This window comes from Procambarus clarkii, chromosome 46 (assembly GCF_040958095.1).
Source record: "Procambarus clarkii isolate CNS0578487 chromosome 46, FALCON_Pclarkii_2.0, whole genome shotgun sequence".
In the NCBI taxonomy this organism is placed as follows: domain Eukaryota; kingdom Metazoa; phylum Arthropoda; class Malacostraca; order Decapoda; family Cambaridae; genus Procambarus; species Procambarus clarkii.
The window spans coordinates 16,423,649-16,444,483 of NC_091195.1; the positions used below are offsets into that span (position 1 = coordinate 16,423,649).

A 20,835-nucleotide genomic window follows, 5' to 3' on the forward strand; every position below is an offset into this window, starting at 1 on the left:
AGGGTATATTTTATATAAGTGAAAAGGCCCTAATATGGTCCCTAATCATCAAAACAACCTAAAGAGACAAAGAAAATAGTTTGAAATCAGAAAAAATCAGCCCCCAAAAAATTCAGTTCCAAGTTTTGCGAGTTGTGACATATTTATTTGTTGACCAATTTCATTTCATCTTCAAATATTTATGAAAACATTTGCATTCTCCAGGATGTAAAGGTTACAACAAAATCAGATAATAAACAAAGGAGGAGAAACTAATCTTAAAAAAAATTCCCCTAAAAAATATTTGTGGGACATTGATGAAAGTAACATATTAACATTGGACAATGTATTTGATACAAAATACATCATATTAACATAGTTATTCATTATTATTTGTCATTATGTATTACTCAGTAATGATATAAAGGCACCAACTGCATATCCACTTTGTGGACATTTCTTACTACTATTGTTGTTCTTCACAAGCTGAACAGCAGTGCTGTGAGCTCATGCTGCGTGCGCCAGCCTTGGTGGCTCACTCGGTACTGAGGCGCTCTCACCCAAGAATGTTGCCCACAATTTAAAAAAAATGGCGTCTGTTTACAAAAGCCCTGAGGAAGGTGATGTGAACCCCATGTATCCGCAGGCCGTTTAAATTTTGCGTAGTATTCCAAAACTGCATATGCAGTGATGCGCACTTTTGCGTTAATTACTCAAAACTTAATATGCCGCTTAAGGTTAATGAAAATCACAAGAGGTCAGCACAGATGCAGATATTTCTTAAAGGGTGGCCTCTGTGGCTGAGTAGCCTCCCCAGCCCCATGTGTCATACTTGAAAGTTGGATAAGGTTAGCCCCAAACATCTGGTCTCATACTTTGGACATTTGCAGATATTCTAATTTTATAGATTAAATTTTTGCCAAGTGTTTGAGACTGACAATACCACATTTCAAAATGTCTAATTTATTTACATGATTAACTAAACTGTTTGTTTTTCTTCAGATACTACACTGCTTTAAGGAGCAAGTTGGCGAGGAGAACTGGAAGCGGTTCACAGAACAATTTCCTCCTCCCTTGAAGGAACGCCTTACCCAGCATTATGGCGTGTGAGCAGGTGGGTTATCTTGATGTTTTTGGGACTTGGCGTCCCCGCAGCCAGACCTCCTGAGGTGTACCCTGAGGCACTGGGTGACTCGGTGCTGAACATAAGTCCTTGATGATGGTTTTGTATTCACCTAGTTGTGTTTGCGGGGGTTGAGCTTTGCTCTTTCGGCCCGCCTCTCAACTGTTTTACTACTATTTTTTTTTTCCACACCACACACACACTGTTCTACACTGTTCTACAATATCTACATACTGTTGTGTAGTTGTGGTAATGCAGTGAGAATAAATATCACTTTAACCCCTAAGCTGCTCTGGGTTATTTGGCCTTTAACACCCACAGGTGGAAGAAGAAGAAAAAAATAATCGTTCTATAAGTGTTCATTTGTGTTTTTTATCACGGGAAAAATAATAAAAAATCGTAAGTGGCTTACAGGTATTTTGGCCACAATAGGGCGGGGGAAGTCGGGGAAACAGGAGGCGTTGACAGCAAGCGCCAGAGGCGGTCAGCTCCGCTCCAGCTGTCTGGCGGGAGTTGCCACAGATATTATTACCTAATTATTTCAATGTGTTTGATTTGATTTTTTCTTATTTTCTTTTTTGCAGTAATATTATTCAATAGTGTGTAGTGTGATATATTTATATAATAAAATGTGTGAATCATCGCTCTACTCTAAAATATCGTATGCGTATTAGTGATTTAGTTATGTTCATAAAACAATAAACAAATACATTTGCAGTTATTACACTATGTACACAGGTTATATATAAGTATCTGCATCTTTTGTTCACCATAACGAACAATTAAGTTGATATGGTGTCAAAAAACGAGGAGTGGCCACCACACACCAGCCACTCGCCACCACTCCCTCCCTCAAAAACACCTCACTCGCCAACATCCTCCTCCCACCATACTGTTTCTGGGAAGCTTCCCAGAAACTCCCCTTGTTATGGCTCCCCAGAGCTATCCAGGCTTATATGTATATCCTTAAACTTTGGCATCAATCAGTGTGAGTGGAGTTCTAGGCCTACTGGGGACCATGAGCCAGAACTTGACTTCCCTCAGAGAGGCATGAGGAGCAATGGCCTATAGAAAGGCACATGGGATTTGGAGCATTCTATATCTACCATCGATTGGGACAGGCACGCAGAAAGGTAAGCGCCCCAAAACAAACCCCCCCCCCTATTCTGGTTAAAATGACGGAGACAAACGAGTGGGCACAACTCCCCAAATGAAAACAAGCAATTGAGCACGACGTCACACGAGCCACGCTGCATGTCTGCGCAGCTTCCCCTCCCCGGGAGGGGGAAGCTGCTCAGTGACCGCCTTGAGTGTGTTGGGGGGGGGGGGGGGGAGGTCCCTCTTGTTACCGTGGGGTGAGAGGTAGTTTTTGCACCAGTAGGGGTGTAAGATACTGTGCAGCTAATTTTCACCTATTACAGCAGCCGGCTCTGTTCCTCCTGGGTACGTTGTCCTCTTTCAGGGATTTTCTTTTATTTTTTGTTTTTTCCTATGGGGGGGGGGTCTTCCTTGCTCCCTGTTATATTAGGGTCTTGACCCCTGTTGTTTGGTGGTAAACCCTGCTTGGCTCCCGTGAGTGGACACGTCCTAGGGGATTCAACTTTATCAGTTTGTTCTTTAGTAGTCTTGAGCACAGGTTATCAGTACCCTGCCTGGGCTTACCCTTAGCAATAATAGTCTAGGGGGCCCTGAGAAATCCCTTGGAGGCACACTGGGTCTGACGGATGCGACCCCCTGGGTTCCCTCTTGCCTTGTGCAAGTTTGAGGGTTGTTCTGTTCCCTTGTGTCAAGGCGACGCTCATTGTTTTGCCTCTGTCATGCTGCCCGTTGGGTCGGTGACACCCTCGACCCGGAGTCCTGCGAGCGTTGTTCATTATGACTCAATTCGCCCAATCTACTGCTGACGTTATTAGGGTGCAGGCGGCTCAGGCATTGCATGATTGGTAAAGGTTGCTGCAACGTGCTAGGTTGGTTGCTTCCCCGGATGCCATGTGGCTACCCCGCTTTGCTTATAGGGACCCGTACTTGGAGGCATTGGTTGCTTCGGCCTTGGTTCAGTCTGCACCTCTTTGTTCTTCCCCTGTTGTGGTTCATTCTGTTCCCTTCCACCCCCTCCCTTGCCTCTGGCTCCTAAGCGCCTGAGAGCTTCGGGGTCGGGGCAGGGTTTAAAAGTTTGAGACTGGCAGTTTTGGGAGCTGCCCCTTTCGGGATTACCTCGTTGATACCTGGTTGATGGGGGGTTCTGGGAGTTCTTCTACTTCCCAAGCCTGGCCCGAGGCCAGGCTTGACTTGTGAGAGTTTGGTCCACCAGGCTGTTACTTGCAGCGGCCCGCAGGCCCACATACCCACATACCCACCACAGCCTTGTTGGTCCGGCACTCTTTGGAGAAACTGATCTAATTTTCTCTTGAAGATGTCCACGGTTGTTCCGGCAATATTTCTTATGCTCGCTGGGAGGGTGTTGAACAACAGTGTACCTCTCATGTTTATACATCGTTCTCTGATTGTGCCTATATCACCCCTGCTCTTCACTAGTTCTATTCTGCATTTTCTTGTATATCGTTTACTCCAGTATGTTGTTATTTTACTGTGTAGATTTGGTATTTGGCTAGGTAATGGTAGCGGTGGGGTGGCGGCGGAGGCATTCGAGTTGGTTCCTCTAGCCGTGGCACCGGGGTCTGACCAGTGGGTTGCTTCCCCACAAAAGCAGGTCTTCCTGCTTTTTTGACTGCCCCGGCTTTTTCTTGTGAGGCCGGTGCTGTGGAGGATAACTTGCCCTCGGGGCCTGATCTGGAGGTTCCCAGGGTTGGGAAGGAGCCGACTTGGGGGACCTTGGGTCTCGTTGGACACCACCTGGGTTTTGCAACCCTCAGAGCGGGGCTTTGTTACAAGGAGTGGCCCCCCCCCCCCACCTGCGTACGAGTTAGTTTGGGCGTCATCCCCTCCCGGGTTCGGTTCCTTGTCCTTCGGATCCATCAGTTACGTCCTTCCTGTGGATAATTTTCACCGCTTTCTCATCAATCTTATCATGGGCACGTATTCTTCTCCATCACGTCGCAATCATGTTCAAATCATATCGGGATCCTGTACGACCATTGGTCACGGATGCCAATGGGTCCATATAAGCCTTCGTGATTTTATGCTTGGTCTGGGATTTCATAGGTTCGAGTAGATCTTCGCTACTTACATTATTGGAACGTCTGTTGCCTTTTGGTGGGGCTTACATCCAGTCCTTTCTAGGACTCATTGGGCCTCTTCCATACTACTTATCATCTTTTGATACTATATCTAATTATAAAATAATCACTTCTTCTCTCTGTACTCGGTCTCGACACTACTAATATTCGTTAAATAAGCCTTGTAGGCACCCTCCCCAAAAGATGAATGTGGCAGCTTGGATCTCATGCGTCCTACACATGGGCCGTGGGTGATACAGTGCATCCTCACTCTTAACGAATCCCGCTCTATCGAATTCCCGGATGATCCGAACAAATTGAATTCAGTACTGAATGATGAGTGGAGCATACAAATGTTGGGTTAAGCGAGGATTGTTCGTCAAAGCAAACACAGACCGAGCAGTCACAGTTGATGATAGCCACTGTCACCAACTATGATTCACGAAAATGTAAACGGTTGTACAATATTATATTTTGCTTACCTTTTGTTTCCAGCGAGAAATGGTTGAAGGATGATAAAATGGTGTCCGGGGAGGCAGGTTTCATCATTCGTGAGGGTTGGAGTTTGGGGTCAATTGGTGTCAGTAGTTGGGGGTTTAGCGTCAAAAGGCAGGTGGTGGAAGTTATTCTCATTGGGGGTTGTCAGAAAAGACTGGTGGTGTCAGAGGAGGCAGGTGGTGTCAGGGGAGGCAGGTGGTGTCGGGTGTTGTCGGGGGAGGCAGATGTCAGATGTTGTCAGGGGAGGCAGGTGGTGTCAGTGATGGAAGGTGTTGTCAGGGTGACTGGAGACATGTCCACCCACCAGTTCTGGCCTCGGCTGACACTGCACCACCTGCCTGCCTCAATTTGGCATCAATCACCGCGTCGACACTAAACTCACTTGATGGTTTTCACAAAATTAGGAGAGAAAATGTTACCATTTCAGTGGCTTGATACACATCGCTCTATCATATTCCTTAGTCAAAATGAAGAATGCATAATAAATGGGTGTGTCAGTGGTGAGAGGGATGTATTAGGGGGGTTAGGAAGTCAGCTATCCTCTATGGGAGTGTCGGGCGTGTGAATGAGACGCCTCCAAGTCTAGCCTGAGTGACCAGCTGACTGCTGCCCCAAGTGGCTCCCCGCTGCTGCCTCAATACACACCGTACTAAACTCAAATATTTTACTATTTCAGTTGCTTGTAACATTGCTTTATTATATTACGAAGTCAGAATGAAGGATTAGTAATAAATGGTGGTGTCAGAAATGTTTGGTGGTGTCAGTGGTGGGGGATGGTGTCAGCAAAGTCTGGTGGCGTCAGTGGTGGGGGATGGTGTCAGCAAAGTCTGGTGGCGTCAGTGGTGGGGGATGGTGTCAGCAAAGTCTGGTGGCGTCAGTGGCGGGGGATGGTGTCAGCAAAGTCTGGTGGCGTCAGTGGTGGGGGATGGTGTCAGCAAAGTCTGGTGGTGTCAGTGGTGGGGGATGGTGTCAGCAAAGTCTGGTGGTGTCAGTGGCGGGGGATGGTGTCAGAGAAGTGACTGATGATGAAGAGCTGGCAAATTATTATCGACACATAAAGGGCATGAAAGATGTTATAATGAGGCAGTGCACAACAAAGAAACAAACTTAAAACTCAAAAGTATTTGGTACGGTTTCACAGTAGGCCTACAGGACCCAGCAACCCGGCACTAGCAAGGATGCCCTTTGTGAGTCTGGTGCAATTTTTCCTAATGCAAATATGTCCTGGCATGTATATATGTATATACATATACATATGTATATACATCACCAGAGGCGGTGTATATATGTATATACCAACTATATATATGTATATACCATATATGTTATATATATGTATATACCATATATGTTATATATATGTATATACCATATATGGTATATATATGTATATACCAGCATATATGTATATACATATATGCTGCCTCCCCAGACGGGGCATGTCTGCTCATCCGGGTTCGTTCTTTCCCCGGGTTTGGGTTCCTGGTTCCCTGGAGGATGTTCCTTTTGGTTCCTTGCTTCAGGCGCTGCTTGCTCGGTGTAAGCACCCAGGAGTTTTCCCATGGCTCTGCCTCATTTAAACGATCGGTACAGTCCGTGACAGGGCTGATTCGGTCATCTCCTTCAGTCTTCAAGTCTGGTAATATTGACTCGAGTCTCACCATCTGTTGATCAGGTGTCTTCTTTGATGTGTGTCCCACCTGTGTGCTTCGTCTTGGCGGCGGTATGGGGTTTTCTTGGTCCTTTTCATTTTTTTCTCTTTGTAGGTATACTGTGCTTTTTGTTGACGTGGTCTTGTCCTTTTCCCGTGGAGGTTCAGGACCGTCATCTTGCCACATACTGTCGCCTTGTTTCGTGCGGTACTGGCGGAGCGGCTTTGGATTGCTTCGGTTTGTTGTTCCTTCTGCACCATTCGCAGGCTGTCTTGGGTGTTGTTCACCTCCAGCCTGCACATGCGCCACCTGAACCATCCTGATCTTGGGCAAGGTGCTCTTTTTCCCTCGGTTTGTTGGGGCCCCTTCGGTTCAGGTTTGTTTATTGGTAGCTTTGGCTTCTTTGGGTTCTGGTGATTGGTTTGTTCGTTTGTGGCAGTCTCTTCTTTTCTGGTGATTTTGGGACAGCTATTTTCCAGAGGGGTCCCTGGGGTTATTGCTGCTTGGTTGGTTGGCCGGGGGCACGTCTCCTTGTGTCCGGTTGCGACTCTTAGCCGTTGCCTGTGTGCCGCGGCCTCTGTGGCCCTGGGCGAGCTTTGAGTTGACCCGGGTTCCCTTCGTCCCTGTTCTAAGGTTCAGGTCTCCCGGGTCATCCGAGGGGTCATTTGGGGTTGACAGTTGTTTTATTTTCGGGTTCGGACTCGTGGTTTCTGTCTCCTGGATTTGTCCCTCTTTTTGTCCTTGGCTTTGTGTAGTTAGCTTCTGGGAGCCGTAGGGACTTCCCCCAGAAAACCAGTGTTGAATGTAATATAACGTCATTATTTAATTGAGTCCCGGAGGCTCCTTGGCAACCCTCCCTCCCTCGGGTCGGCAGTTTTCTCATGTTTTTGACATTGAGCCTCAGAACTGCAGGGTGGATCACCGGTGCAAGAGTCTGGGGCTTTCCCTTCCCTTTCCCTGGGTGGGGGGGGGGGGGAAATTGTGCAGACATGCGGTGCGGCTTGTGTGATGTCATGCTCATTTGCTCGTTTTCATTTTGGGGAGTTGTGTCCACTCATTTGCTTATTTTCATTGTTTTAATCAGAATAGGGGTTTATTTTGGGGCACTTATCTTTCTGGGGTGCCTGTCCCGGTCAATGGCAGATATAGAATGCTCGAAATCATGTGCATTTCTATAGGCCATTGCTCCTCGTGTGTCTCTGAGGGGGCCAGGTTCTGGCTCGTGGTCCTCGGTAGGCCTAGAACTCTACCCACACTGACTGATGCCAAATTATAAAGATATACACATTTGCATGGATAGCTCCGGGGAGCCTCAGACACTCGCCCAGAAAATGGTGCTTCATTACATTCAATGCTGGTTTTGTTATGCTCAAGTCGTGCATAATATTGTAAATTCACTTTTGATTTTGCAACTCTAGAGAATCATTTGTAAACATTTTCACACCCAATTTGTATTTATAATGCAACATATCCTAGAAGACACACTGATTGTAAACATTTTAAGCCTTGCTGAGTAGGACCTTGGGGAGCACAAAACCTTTACAGTTGAGAATTCAAGGATTGTCTCGATCACCCCTTCCTTTAACCCTCAAACCGCGCATATCATATATAAATGATATCAGTGACAAAACCGAAACCGCGCTCATCATTTATATATGATTTCGTGTCTAGCGCTATAATTTAAACGCCCCACCTGGGATAGGGGCAGCTATAGTACAGCCACGACCGATAGTTGCCAGATGCCACCTAGAAAAAAAATCCAGGCCAACATTCTTGGGTGTTACAGCGTCAGTATTGAGCAAGCCACCAAGGCTGGCGCACGCAGCACGAGCTCACAGCACCGCTGTTCAGCTTGTGACCACAGCATCGCCTACAAATACCATAATATAAATGATACTGCTATTATTTAGCAGTGATAGTATTACTGAAGCCCCCTGACTGTGATAAAACTGACCAGGATTCTGATAATAGCAGGATTGTGGTGATATTTAGCGCTGTGCTCCATGGAGGGAGGAGTAAGGCTGTGGGAGGGAGGGTTGTGGCGTCGTCTTCTGACTGTATGTGGCCACCATTTATTGACTGCACTCACCATACCAGCTTAGTGGTTCGCCATGGTGAACACAAATGTAGATACTTATATATAACGTGTGTATAGTGTGAGATAACAGCGAGAGGAGTAGGTTGGGAGCCGCCATTTTGGTGAGGGAGGAGCGTCGTCTGCACGACTTGGCATGTTTACTGATGGCCACTATGGTCTTTGGGCACCATACCAGCTTATTTGTTCAGGTATAGTGAATAAAACAGGTAGATACTTATATATAATGTGTGTATATAGCGTAATAACACCACAAACAATATTGTTGGAGGACAAATATTAGTGCGTCTGGCCTTGAGGGCGGCCGCCGATCAGCTGACTGTGTGAGTAGCTACGTCTTATGGCCTTCACTCACCATACAAGCTTAGATGTACAGTTATGGTGAACAAAACATGTAAATACGTATATATAACGTCTGTGTATAGTGAATAAATACAAAAGAGTATTGTGGGAGGTGAATGAGGGTGAGTGAGGTGGTGTTGAGGGAGGGAGTGGCAGTGAGTGGCTCGCTGGTGTTTGGTGTTTCACTCCTCGTTGCTTTTTGACTCACAAGACCAACTTAGTAGTTCGTTATGGTGTACAAAACATGCAAATACTTATATATAACCTGTGTATATAGTGTAACAACAGCAAAACTATTTGTTTATTTTATGAACATAATAATTGAATCACTAATATGCACACCATAATTTTGAGTACAGCAATGGTTCACACATTTTATAATATAAATATACCACAATTCACTGTATGGAATAATATTACTGCAAAAAAACTAAGAAAAAATCAGACATTGAAATAATTAGGTAATAATATATTTGTGGCAACTGCCGTCTGACAGCTCGGGCGGAGTAGACCTCGTCTGGCGAAGGCTCTGCCAACGCCCCTTTTTTGCCACACTTCCCTACCCTATTGCGGCTAAAATATGCCACCTGCAATTTTTTTGTTATTTTTTCCGTGATCAGGGAACAAAAATGAACACTTCTATAAGACGAAAGAATTTTTTGGATTTTTTTTTTTGTTGCGCCTGTGGGTGTGAATTCCATTTGGGCCCCTAGCGGTTTGAGGGTTAACGACACTGGGGGTTCTCAGCGTCAAACCTCCCACAGACGTTCCTGCACGATTCCTCCTTGTTCTAATACGTTCCATGTCTTGTTAGTGTTAAATCTCTCTGGTTGTGGTGTACATATATAGCGTCAAGTTTTTCTGCAATCGGAAATGTATTTAGACTGATTGTGTTGTAATATAAAGTGCCTTGAGTGGCATTGAACAAAGGAAGTGTTGATGTGTTTTGAAAGTTGAGGCACTTTATTCCCTATTGGACAACCCCCTCAAGTGTAGCGAGAGTGTTAATACAAATGTTAGATGGTTGTGGTGATGGTTTTCTCTCCCTATTGTGCGTGCATGCTGAGGAGACTATTGAGACAGGTTTATATAGAAACACATTGTTTTAATTGTGGCAGGGAAAGTTAAGCCGTTGTTAATGACAGATCCCCACCATGTTGAGCACCATGTCGGTTTCAGTTAACACTTTCTCACTCTGATGCTGCATCAGTGCATTGTCAGGTTAATATCCTCACGTCATTTCTCTAACCATTATATCTATCCTATTGATATTTTAGCCGAATAATTAAATTAATTCACTTAATTTATTTAATTATTTTAAAAGGCAGTTAGAGCATTTCCAGTGTGCTATCACACAGTCCAGTGCGGCATAACAGACCATGTTTCTGTGCACAACATAAAGTTCACTTCCTACATTAAATATAATTCAGGTGTCCTTTTGGAATAGATGTCTTTGAACTGCTTAGTCTAAAACTTTAATAAAGTAGATAAATATTCAATTCCACCATCCTGCTCCAATGATTTTCTCATTAATAAAGTAGATATATTCAATTCCACCATCCTGCTCCAGTGATTTTCTCATAGATAATCACACTTCTGTGATTTCATTTTATATAAATGTTTTTGTTTTTGTTCTCACAATTACTTTACTGTTAACTAATTGTATACTGTACTCTGCATGAGCCAGTCAATGGTCGTGTCTTTGGCATTACTGCTCTGTATTCACATTTGAAACTAAGTAATGGGAGTGACTTAAGATTTGTGGAGATACGAATGAAGTAAAGAGATAAGAATCAAGACAATTATGGTTGAGAATGTGCAGAGGTCCTTCAATATTCAATGCACCAGATCCTATTAGAAACTAAAACAGTTTAACTAGAGCAGAATTACAGTAATACATAGTTTTTAAATGTGAATTGATGGTATTATTCACCAGATTCTTTATTCAACAGGTGGTGCTGCTGTCGTGTCAAGATCAGAGCCCAGGACGAGGGAATTAGTCCTGGCCGAGCTCTGTGGCGTATGCAGTTAGGAGGCCCAGGTTTTCCATGTCAATGGAGTCTGCGTGCCTGGGTGGGGGGAGGGATTAACTTCTTCTCTCAGCCACTCTCCTCAGCTTGCTTGCCTGCCTGTTGAACAGTGTTGTCTTGCTGTACAGGATGCTGATGAATACTTGCAGAACTGCAAGGCAGGTTCAGCCAGAGCCAAGAAGCAGGGGCTAGCTAGAGGTGGCTGCCGCGCGCATCGTCGAGGGAGGGACTTCGCGGACTGGGTGGGTGGGACGCGGAGGGAGGGGGGTGGTCAGCCCCTGGTGGGAGGGACTCCGGGTGGGAGGCTTAGTCCCCAGCACAGAACATCAACGCCCACCCACCACCTGTGCACTGCCCCAACCAGACCTGGCCAAGGGCGTGGGCAGCTGTGTGGGTGTACCAGGCTGCTCCACTCATTCTATGCACTCCTGCCACATGCCTCACATCACCTCATGTGTAGGTAGTGATGGTTTATATTATGTAAGATATGTAAATACATGGAAACTTTTATTTTCTACATGATCACTTACTGTAATAAGTCTTTCCTTGTGCCAATCATGGTATCCATGACCATATTTTCTCACAAGTCATTGTTGTTTAGGTCATGTATTATTTTTTTCTTCGTCTGAGCAGTGTGGGCAAGATTCCACCTGCAGGATGATGTGTGGCAGGAGTAATAGGAGATTGAAGTAGCGTGTGCCTCTCAACAGTAATTCTACCAGCCTGGGGCTACTGCTGTTGCCAGCGTGCTGGACAACTAAAACACTACCTTGATATGGTGCTACTTTGTCTCTGTTCACACATGCGTATGAGAAGCAGATGGCCTCAGTTTTACGTGTAGATTATCAGGAGGAGATTAGACTAGTGACATCAAGCGCAACTGATGGTTCAGTGCAGAGTTTGTTTCTAATGGTGTATAATACAATATATAACGTCTCTCAAACTGTGTGAAGTCGCTTTTTATAGATACAAGCAGCTTTGGTAGTTCGAGTGGTGCTCAGGCTGGTAGCTATACTGTGCCTTAATGGTCTAACCTTCAGCAATAGGATCTAGCCAAAGGGTTCATATCACCTCGTCAAGTCTCTTAGCCCCGTCCGGCTGGAGGGTTTAGGTCCTCGCAGCCCTGTGGGCCAAGTCACTTGCTGTTATTGAGCGCTACAAAAACTCTCACATGCCCTGCTCAGGATGGTATTGCTGAAGGATATACCTCAATTTGTTTTCCCAGTGCACACATAGGACTTAATGGAAACGACTGTGATCATAGTGATTTCTTTGATTTTTGTACTGTTATGCAAAGTAAGTTAAATATCACTTTTTTTTTTCCTCTGAAAGTCTTTACATTTGAATCATTGATAAGTGGGGGATATATGCTGTGCAATAGATGTTAATTAATGAAATGCTGTTTACGAGTGGGGAGTGTTGAGGGAGAAAATACTGTTAGTATTATATATAGCAAGGGGGACCTTAGCTTCATTTACTGTAGGAGGGGTTTGGGGTTCCACACACTTAAACCAAATACAATGCAAAATTTGTAGGTTTAAGAGCCAAAGAGTGGTATAAGCTCAGTGCATTTTTTGAGACCATTTTCACGTGTAAGTCACCTTCCAGAGATATACATATCAACTTTGTATACACTCAAAACTCTTTGGTTCTTGTTACGGGGGCTGAAAAATATATATTTTGAAAGTTAGGAAATTGTATAGGCTATGGGCTAATAACTAGGGGCATTTTTATGTTTTTAATTTTTTTTTTTTAATTTTTCTCTAATAGAGGGATCCATCAGGGGCAAATAAGAAAAAAAAAACACATTGTTTGGGGGCATCTTCAAGGTTTCTGGGTTCACCATTTCAAAAAAATCATAAATTCTGTAGGGGTTGTGTTGGCAGTCAGAATACAAGCTATTAGAGACATTTTTTCATGAATTTGTATTTTGTAGGTGTATCCAAGTGTATTTGGAGCGTAGCCACCTCGGATCACAGTGTTCTGACTGTCGGCAGTAACCCTGGTAGCAGTTTGTTTGGTGTATCTGTAGCGATGATATTGTCAGTAGTGTCGTTATTTGCCGTGTTTCTTGCATGCCCTCAGTATGTCATTATAATTACTACTTGCATATGTATCGGTGACTTGTTAGTAGGGTGCTGGGCAATAATGAGTTGAGAGATAATGTGGCCTCACCACCTCCTGTGTCAAGGGCAAATAATGTATTGTCTTTTGGTCTGTTTGAAGCTGTATTGAAAAATGGATCATATTTTAATTGCAGGAGTGTTAAAAACAAATTTTTGATAGCTGTCAATGAACATTGTATGAAAGTTTTATGCAGTGATCTCCTTTTGTTATAATGTTCATTGATGATAGCCATTATTTACCCCAGGGGTATTGCCTCAACACAAGAGTCCTTAGCCATTTTAAACTGTGAAACAGCATTGATAAGAAGTTTGATTTATGTATTGATGCCTTGCGTTCTGTGACATGTATGTGAACGTTCAATCTCATCACCTTCACAAAATTTGAACTTGTATGTCTGTAAATATGTACACAGGCATGCACGCACGCTCGTGTGCACGTGCGCGCACACACCCTCACTAATATTCATCACACTGGTGTGATGCTCACTAATGACACTTGTACTCGATCTGAGACATTTGTAGTACAGTAATCAATTTGTCTTAATTCTTTCTTGTGTGTGTCTTCCACCTGCTCTCTCATTTCCCTTTTTTCTTTTACTATACCCCCCTCCTTCCTCTTCCCTTTTTCCTGTGTGCGCGCATTCCAGTCATATCATATTTTTGGTTATTAATTTCAGTATACAGTATGCAGCTTTGTCACACTAATAATATTAAACCAAACTTCATTATCTGTGAAAGCTGGTAGGATCTTGTATGATGGTGACTGGATTTGGCCTCGTGTTTGAGGAGAAAATTGGTTATACTTCACATGCGAGTGTGTAGGTGTCGTTGCTTCTTGTCGTGTGGTCTAGGCTGATTCTAAGACAGCAACTAGACATAGAAGCAGGGACTTGTAACCCTCGGCAAAGTATGAACCAGATGGGTAGCCATTAATGTATAATATGGTCTTGGTGTAGCCCCAGTCTTGCCCAATTCTAGCTGCCCAAAATTGTAAACAACACAAAAGTCAACCTTCTAACATTCTGATTTCCTTATGATAGGGACAAAAAAAAATATATTTTTCTCTTCCTATCTTGGCTGCCAGTATTGTAGCTGCCATGGTTTTTTGAATATTATTTTGGTATGATCTTTAGATTGGTAATAAGGATGAAGTTTGTCACCCTTTTTGAAGCTCTGTCTGTTTTGTCCTAGACTGTGCCTTAAAGTTGGAATATTCCCCTGACAGTCAATTGGTTTATTTGTTCGCTCTCTGTGAACACATTGCATGCCAGTGTTGATAGTTGCGCCATTAACTAAAAATTGGCATTGGCTGGTTACTTGGAAGGCCACACACACTACTGTTCAGAATGTTTATGCCCCAAGTAGATTTGAAATCAGCATTTTACTAACAAAAAACAAGTGGCCACCTAGAATGCACCAATCAGTCATCGTATCACTCACACCTATGCATCTTATATCTGGCTTGGGGTTAAGGCTTGAGAGGATAAGGTCAGGTTGGTATTGAAAAGCTAGCTTGAAGAGATACACTGTGTGTGTATCTTGGTTGAGGGATGGAGGCGTTTGCTGCAATGAGAAGGTAATTTCTATCCGTTTATATCACCTTGCAATATAATTCTCGTTTATGTGATAGGCCCAGTCAAATGACTTATGTGAGAAGATAGGTAAATTTGCTAGGCTGAATATCATGTCATTTGGCAGTTAGGAAATTGTTCTTTGCGTCACGGTGCCTCGTAACTAGCGGCTAGGTAAATTGTTAGGCAGAAGCACCGCTGACACTGGGGACGATCAAAGTGTCTAAATATTGCAGATAGGTTCAGGATAGGAGGTAGGAGTTGGGAGGGATGGAGTGGTCAGACTTACGTATGGCTAGGTAAAAGTTAGGAGCCGGGTGGGTGCTCACTTGATACAGTAGCACTAGTAATCTCGGCTTGGGATTGGCTCAAATTCATTTTCATGTTTTGCTTCCTGAAAGTGAACTTGAGGGAAACCGAACAACCGGTTTTACTAATGACATTGTGCAGTTAATTTTATTTAATTTATTATTCACTCTGTGAGTGGATGGAGGGTGTATGAATGAGATGTATCTTTGAATGATTGATTCTTCTTGACGAATTCGTGTTTTACGAATTTATTATAATGCGGGTCCTCTTCTTAGTTTCTGATCATGCTCAGTGATGATAAAGAGTTTAATAGTTATGGTTTTAACTAGTCATTAATATGTTAGGGACAATTCTTATTCTATTTTTATTTGAGAGATGTTATTAGGAGTTAGGTTAATTTTATCCTATATTTTGCTCATTTGCTGATGTTCTAGTACAAATATTGTTGTTAATATCAGTTTTTAATGATATTTTGTTAATTATTTTGATTGATAAGAGCAAGACACCTCTCAAGTGCATAACCCCAAAGCCAACCAGTATGTCTGTTGATGCCTATGATATGGTCTTTACATTGTTTCTGAACTGCCTGTGGGTCACCAGTGAAAGTTTGTTGACTGCCCGAGAATGTTTTCTTGTACAAATTGTTGGTTTTTGCTGTGATAGATGTAAATCCTGATTTGTAAATCAATTGTGATATGATCTTTGCACAAATTTAGGCTTGAATGGTAGAATTCTCTTGATAGGGCTTTGTTGGTGGTTATTTAGCTGTAAATTAGCATTACGCTCTGAGAGTATTGTGCACCTTTTGAGAAGAATACCTTGTTGCCATACATATGAATTTCTTGTGACTTTGTAATATATTGTACATAGGAAGATTTATTTTTGGTTTGTATCACTTGGCGCAGTCCTGTCCCCTTTATTTCCTCGTGTACGTCATCTTTGTTTTAACTCGTATCTTTCTGCTTACTTCCACTGTATATTAGGGCCTTTGCTAGTGTATTGCATAAGATTTTTATTTCATTAGTTATAATAATCTAGTATTTATTGTTACCCATCAACTGAGCCTTTGTATGTGATGTATGGCAGTGTATCGTTTGTAGTGTATTGTTGGAATAATTCACATTCGTACGTATAATTCCCACTACATTCTATTTAAGAATCAAGATTTCCAGTGCTTTTTACAATCGTGAGTTTGTGTCTTAAAATTTGAAGTAACACAGTCTATAAGGAAGTATTGTTATCTCTTTTTATACTAAATACCTTAGAATGCATATTAGATTCCAAGTAGCTTTGTACTTTAAGAATTCCATTTGACTTGTGGGCAGTGTTATGGCAGATATTTTTGTTGTGTTTGGTGACCCCATGCAACCCTTCTTATCTTAAATTGTATTTTTTGTTTAATTTTTTTTAAGATAACATTGATAATTAGGGATAGGTGTGAGTATTTTGCTTTTGAGATGCAGAGGTTGAGAGTGATCTGGCCAAGGTTTCTCCCATGGTTCTTTGTTGTGTACATTTCCATGGCTGATAATTTTTTAATTTTTTTTATACTTGTATAACATCTAATAACATTATTCATTGTTGATTGAAAAAGATATTGTTTTTGGCAGATTAAAGTGCCTGTGAAACATAATAAAATAATTGTCACTATGAAGTCTTCCTGCATGTTAAATCAAAGCCTGTTTGACGCGTTGAAAACGTCTAATTTTATAACAGTTTTAGTTTTTATGTGCAAAATATTGTTTTGAAAGTGATCTGGGAGGATCCAAGTCACAAAGGTGCAGAACCAGCCATATGTCGCCTTTCCTATCGCTGTGGTGAGGGGTCAGGAGGAGGGTGGGTGGCAGCTCGCGCGCCGCTACAAGTGACCTAACTTTTATGGATAATAATTTTGTGCTCAGGGAATCAATTGCTCTTAAATAAGTAGGGAGTTTGGGGATGGGGGTAGAGATTCACATTGGTATGCAGTATTAAACTCCAGTTTCAGGTTCCCATACTTGTTGGGTCACAAAAATATACATTTTTTAATTGTTAACTGCTTTTAATATTTTAAGGGGAGGGAGAAGGGTCACTGGCCGAAGCTGTCGCCACCTCTGCCTGACCCTAGTATACACTGTGTTGTTAAAAGTAGTGGTGCATCAGTATAAATGGATTGGTGAATAAATAGTTTTATTTAATCCAAATTTGATGCAATATGCTATTGCGAAACTTGTCGAATCTCCTGTCTCCTCTAGGCATTGTACATTAAAAAATGGAATAAATGTAAGGAGCCTTTACAGGCAATTTGAAGCACTCTGTGGAGTTAGCCATGAGGGGTCGCCCTTGATTGGCTGCCTTGAGGCTAGTTGGGTGTTCAGTTGAGATGATGATGAGATGAGAGGGAGAAAGCTGTTTTTACACACGCACGAGTGTGTTATGCAGTAGGGCTCCATGTTTAAAAAAGGGAAAAGAGCACTGGGACAATGCCCCTCCACCTTTCCCTCCTGCACTGGCCAGTTCTCGGCCATCCTGGCTGCCCTGGTAGGTGGTATTCTTTGGCTCTGGCTTAAATTTTTATAGCACTCGCACGCGCCTCCAGGTCTAGACGCATGGAGTTCTGTAATTATAGACATTTAAAGGCCCAGTAGCATAAACGCTAAGTATAGTGTGGAGAAAAAAGCTTGGTTTTGGGACATCCCAAAAGGGGAGTAAATCTGGTGATTTAGCTCCCATACGAAGGCAAGGAGCAAAGCGATGGCTGCAAATTATGAACAGGTTGCACTAACCCCACAAGTTTGAGGCACGAGATCAGTTTTATGGGGAACAATACCTTCCGACCTTCACAACCTAGATCAACATGGATTTAGAGCAGGAAGATCATACCCAGCAAGCATAAGAAATATTGCCGGAACAACCGTGGACATTTTCAAGAGGAAACTAGATTTATTCCTCCAAGGAGTGCCGGACCAACCGGGCTGTGGTGGGTATGTGGGCCTGCGGGCCGCTCCAAGCAACAGCCTGGTGGACCAAACTCACAAGTCAAGCCTGGCCTCGGGCCGGGCTTGGGGAGTAGAACAACTCCCAGAACCCCATCAACCAGGTATCAACCTTTTGCAGTTACTCGATCACTGACAAAAGCATGGAAGCATTAGAACAAAATGCAATGTTGAATACACCGACTTTGTTGTAAAGGCATTTGATAAATGTGACCAGGGAGTGATAGGACAAAAGGAAGTAATTATCAAAAGGTACCAAACCAGTAAGTCTATGTAGCACCATCCAATGTGCAGAATAATCAGCGAACGCTTAATGTAACCGAGGATGCCAATATGAGAACAGAAGCACATAAGGCGAACTATATCAAAAGTATCTGATTCGCCAAGAATTCTATCGAGGGATAAGTGACCGCGAGGGACTGTCGGAAAGCCAGACGCGCGCGTCCTTTAAGTCAGGATATTCAACAAGGATATGCACAACTGTAAGAGGGGCAATAAGGAGCAGGGCGGCGCTTCATTGTGTCCGTGAGGTAAGCGCATATGGCCAATACTCTTCCTTGCCAGAGCCGTTCCCCACAGCCGGTTATGGTGGTATGAGGAAAGCCACGGGGACACTACTCTTAAGAGTACGCAGTTTGTTATCGAACTGCGTACTCTTCTGTTGTTACAGAAGACCAACAACCCTGCCAACGGACAAGGATGGAGGAATGAATAACTGGGTAAAATTCTGAATAAGGAATACCTTTACGGGAGATGGGACAAGAGTAGATAGTTTCCTTTGCGGCAGTGTCTGCACGCTCATTTAAAGACACACCAACATGGCTGCGACCCGAACAAAACTGTCTTAAATCTACTGGAGATAAGAAACAGCCGATGTTGAATCTACTACGTTCGGATGGACTGAATTAAAGGACCCCAGAGCCATGAGGGCACTGCCAGAATCGACTACAACCGGAAAGAAGACGAAGAGCATAGATAGTGGCATAAAGTTCTGCCGTGAAGATGCTCGTCTTTGGAGGCAGGCGACACAGATGCACCTTAGAAGTAATATAAATAAAATTGTTCTTCATTCTTTAAAATGGACAAGCAAATTTTGGATAAATTGTTAGGATGTCGTCCAGTACACATGAGTCAATGAAATAATTACACAGTTGGTGGTGCAATTGGCCAGGAGGTCTAAAATCTTTTACGGTTTCACATTCAACAATATAGTGTTGTAGTGAATGCATTAAAGGTTTGTCGCAGAGTTTACTATCTGAATATTCTGGTAGTGGCTCAGCCTCACTAACCTGCCAGATGTGCTTATAGCCAAGGCGAATTCCCTCAAAGACTACATCACATTGCCTGGTCCGGTTACTGTGCTGACCATACAAATACCTATTATTACAAAAGTTGTCATAGCTTTTAATACTGCAGCTTTCAGTTCTCTGGGCATTTCTTAGTCCTTTTAAATCTGAAGTAATTTCTTCAATTTGTATGTTTCTAATAATTGCATTAGATAGCATAAAATCATAATCATTGTTTTCTTTCCTGCAAGCCTCACTGGCCAATCGATCTACAAAGTCATGTTTTCCAACTCCAACATGGGATGGGATCCACACAAATTTTATACAATAGTTATTATCATTGGCAAAAATTACACTCGATTTAATATTATAAGCTACTTCAGATATAAATTATTATGGGATTTGTAAGGACCGCAGAGCACTTTGTCACAAAATATCATTCCACCCCCATTGAGTATTAGATACTCAGTGGCTAGATAAATTACCCCGTAGCTCAGTCTGTGTCGTGCTTGCCCTCTGTGTACTAGACATGATCATTTCATTAAGATTAATGATTCTAATACGAATCTTCTCAATATTTCATGTTTTTCTTCACTGTCGAGGGAAGTTGAAAAATTAAATTTTAAAAATTAATAATTTTGTAATGTAAATTTTCTATACTTCTATTAGGAAGAGCAATCAAGTTACTAAAATTCATGGTAAAGAAACTAGCAACTATTGAAGGATTTTTTCTACGGCGTTTCGTTCCTCTCTGGAACATCTTAAGATAAAGATTTAATACAGTAGGTGTTGTTTTAGATTTGGCTACTCAGAACGAAATGTGCATGTAGCACGGGCTATAGTGAGCTATATATTTTATATTTTACGGATTATATTTTACTAGTCGTGTTGTATATTAACATACAATGATTCAAGTTACAATCTGGACTTCGTTGTCTTAGTGCCTGTGCAGTTGTGGTTCTCTTTGTGCTGTGCAGTGAGCTGGAGGAAAGCTTTTCTTGCTATTGCTATATTCATGTGGAGCAAGCTTTACCTTTCATTTACGACATCAGATCGTGGTGGACGTATTAGTTTGGTTGTGCACTGACTTAGATACATTTGTATTCAGTTTACACGAATATACTGGAAATGTTAATTAAATTATTTATAAATTAGGAGAAAGCTTTGAGAACTCTTCAGTGTAGTAGAAAGAAAGTAACTTTGTGTATATATACATATAAATAATTTCTGATGAAGTTGGCTATGTATCGGCGTGTTAAGATTTCACCACGGCTGTCGAGACAGTGATTGTAGACGAGTGAACCTCAGTATTGTTAAACAGCAACACACAGGTGTAGTCTCCGGCGTGTGTGTTACTAAAATGGTTGAAAATGAGGTAGGAGTGAGGGACATATGTCCCCCCCCCCAGGGAGTACACGTACCGGTTATTGGCGGAATATCTGGCCACCAGTTCACCTGTGGAGTTCAACCACTGGACCTGATACTGGCTCAGGTTATCCCTGGGCCACACCTCCGCCTTGCAGAACACGAAGTCGTCGTAATTGTAGCCAATATCGATGGAGCTGCCGTTGACAATTACAGCTTGAGCCAATGAGTTTTGAGGGGGCAGCAAGGTGGAGGAGGAGGATAACAGTGAGAAGAGTAAGACTGCTGCAGGGAGGAGTTTGATCTGC

At 42.8% G+C, this 20,835-nt stretch overlaps 1 protein-coding gene across 2 annotated transcripts in view; it reads left to right on the forward strand.

The window, feature by feature from the left end:
- Tnpo (transportin 1) overlaps nucleotides 1-17,065 on the forward strand; it is a 96,881-nt gene extending 79,816 nt beyond the window's left edge. Inside the window, exons 21-22 of one of the 2 annotated variants that reach the window (XM_069301715.1) lie at nucleotides 982-1,093; nucleotides 10,818-17,065. In XM_069301715.1, the coding sequence (XP_069157816.1) occupies nucleotides 982-1,089 (108 nt within the window). In that variant the 3' untranslated portion in view covers nucleotides 1,090-1,093; nucleotides 10,818-17,065. Of the gene's footprint in view, nucleotides 1-981; nucleotides 1,094-10,817 lie in introns of those variants that run through there. The other variant, XR_011222173.1, reaches the window with a different exon arrangement.
- Nucleotides 17,066-20,835: the final 3,770 nt, after the last annotated feature.